Here is a 2,103-nt window from a genome sequence, read left to right as displayed (position 1 = left end):
CAAATTATTGGACATCGAAAAACAAGGCACATTTTAGAATCTTACACAAAATCTTACATCGGAAAAAGTCATCATCCCATGCTCCCTGTTAGCAAGATCCTATACTCCCTGTTAGAAAGCAATCAAATAAGCAACAAAGAAAACCGCCACAAAACTAGATTAGATGGAAGCCTTTCCAAATAAATTGCACCCAAGGGAATTCAACACAAAAACAACATAAATGGTATTCCTGGTAGATAAATCGTCTGCAAAACAAACAGCACATAAACACGCCTTTTTTTGCAAATGTTAAGTACCTTTTCCTGATGTTACACAATAGGATAGTTGCATCAGCGTGCTAAATTTGCAAAACAAAATCAAAGTACCTTTTCCTAGTGTTACATTGCAGTACGTCAGTTACATGACCCAATGACGACTTTAGCCCCTGTAAAGATTACACTAACATTATTGTGAAGTTAGTCGATGTGTTTTTGCAGACATCATGGTTTCTTCGCTGTACACTCTTCTCAGTGGCGTTTGTTTTCAAAATACCTTTACATGCCAAATACTTCATACATACATGGCCGCCAAAACACAATAACCTGCAGTATGCCATGCCAGAAATACTGTTGGTTTGCAAAGCTAAAGTTTGCACTTTCTGGAGACCTCAATATTCAATTTTTGTAAAGTTTCTCAACATTTCAAAGTGAACATGGCTTCTGATGAGGGAAGCGGAGACCTTGATCTTTCTAAGGCGTCCACTTTGCCGACAGAGCTGCGATCGGACATGGAGTGAGTGCCTTCGATGCATTTTGTTCATGTATTCACAGTATTGTCACAAGCTGTAGAAGTGAGCTGTGACCATAAGATGACAAAAGAGGAAAGACACAATTGAAAGCCTTTGTACCTATGGCATTTATGTGGTACAATGTCCTTGTAATTGAAAGAAAAGAGCCGATGTGGTATGTTTAGTAATGGAGCGTAAAAATGGCCGACGACAAGTATTAAAACTCACTACGACTCAAATTTTGTCAAATTAACGTAACCATTCATGAGTCTACTGGCACAGCCTTTCTTTGATTCAAGACTCTGGGCTCGCCTTCCTTTTGCTGATTGAAAAAAAAGAAAGACCAGTCGACTGACAAAACAGTACCTCTTGAAAGAATTCAAACTTCCTAAGATAAATATTTGCACGCGGTCAACCATTACCTACCCTAGGCGACAGGTGTTTGGGTCACATGACCTTTGACGCCCCAACTTAGCAACACAAGATGGCGGACGGTCTGTAGGAAGTTAGCAGTGTTGTCAATAGAGGTGATGTTAGATCGTCATTTTTGACCTGAGATGCGAAGCTGACTGGTACAAGGATGCCTGGGAAGAAGAAGAAGGGCGGAAAGAAGAGCGGGAAGAAGAAGAAGTAACGAATTGTCTTTTTATTCGTCGTACATTGCCAGTTTTCATCACTTGTTGATAGTGTTCGGATCATCGCAATTTTGCACCAGGCTTCTGAGGCCTTGTAACTGATATCTGTAAAGTACCGTAAATTTACCGAAGCATGTAATGTTAGGTGTAGAAACAATAGCAATATCTTTTGTTTTTCTACATCCCAGGACATATGTAGTCAGTGCAGTAGTACTAAGACATTGCCGTGTAAAATCACACAAGTAACTCCCGTCAAAACAACTAACGTTAATCGTTAAGGCCTAGGAAAAAAGATGTTGTGTTTCCTGTTTAGGTCCAGAAAAAAATTAGGATCGGTAGGTTGGGATTAATATCTTTTTTTTCTGTCTTTTTTTGTAGACTTTGGCAATCTCTGGTGATCCAACTTACATAATACAGGAATTAACAAAGTAAAACTTGCATGAAGACACATATTTTAAATGTGAATGTTGGAAAACAGATTGTACATTCGCCGTGGCTATATACACTCCCGGTGTGTATATAAAAGACAAATAGATTTTATATACACTCCGAAATACTAGCCTCCTTGGTAGGCCCAAAACTTGGGTTTTTGTGAGTGTTTGAGGATTCAGGGGCACCAAGTTTAAACCTCGGTCTTCAAGTTTATCTTATTGGATGATGAAAATCAGAAAACAACACGGAAATCTCCACCGAAGTTCGGTC

At 39.2% G+C, this 2,103-nt stretch overlaps 1 protein-coding gene across 2 annotated transcripts in view; it reads left to right on the top strand.

The window, feature by feature from the left end:
- The first annotated feature begins 1,229 nt into the window (after positions 1 to 1,229).
- Positions 1,230 to 2,103, top strand: part of LOC109474060 — a 7,299-nt gene continuing 6,425 nt past the window's right edge. For both annotated transcript variants that reach the window (XM_019774278.1, XM_019774277.1), the window contains exon 1: positions 1,230 to 1,396. In XM_019774278.1, coding sequence (XP_019629837.1) covers positions 1,347 to 1,396 — 50 coding nt within the window. In that variant the 5' untranslated portion in view covers positions 1,230 to 1,346. The remainder of the gene's footprint in view (positions 1,397 to 2,103) is intronic.

The sequence above is a fragment of the Branchiostoma belcheri genome, unplaced genomic scaffold (genome assembly GCF_001625305.1).
Source record: "Branchiostoma belcheri isolate BF01 breed outbred unplaced genomic scaffold, Haploidv18h27 scaffold3, whole genome shotgun sequence".
Classification (NCBI taxonomy): Eukaryota; Metazoa; Chordata; class Leptocardii; order Amphioxiformes; family Branchiostomatidae; genus Branchiostoma; species Branchiostoma belcheri.
The sequence above is the reverse complement of the archived record's forward strand: the minus strand, read 5'-3'. Positions and strand labels throughout refer to the sequence as shown.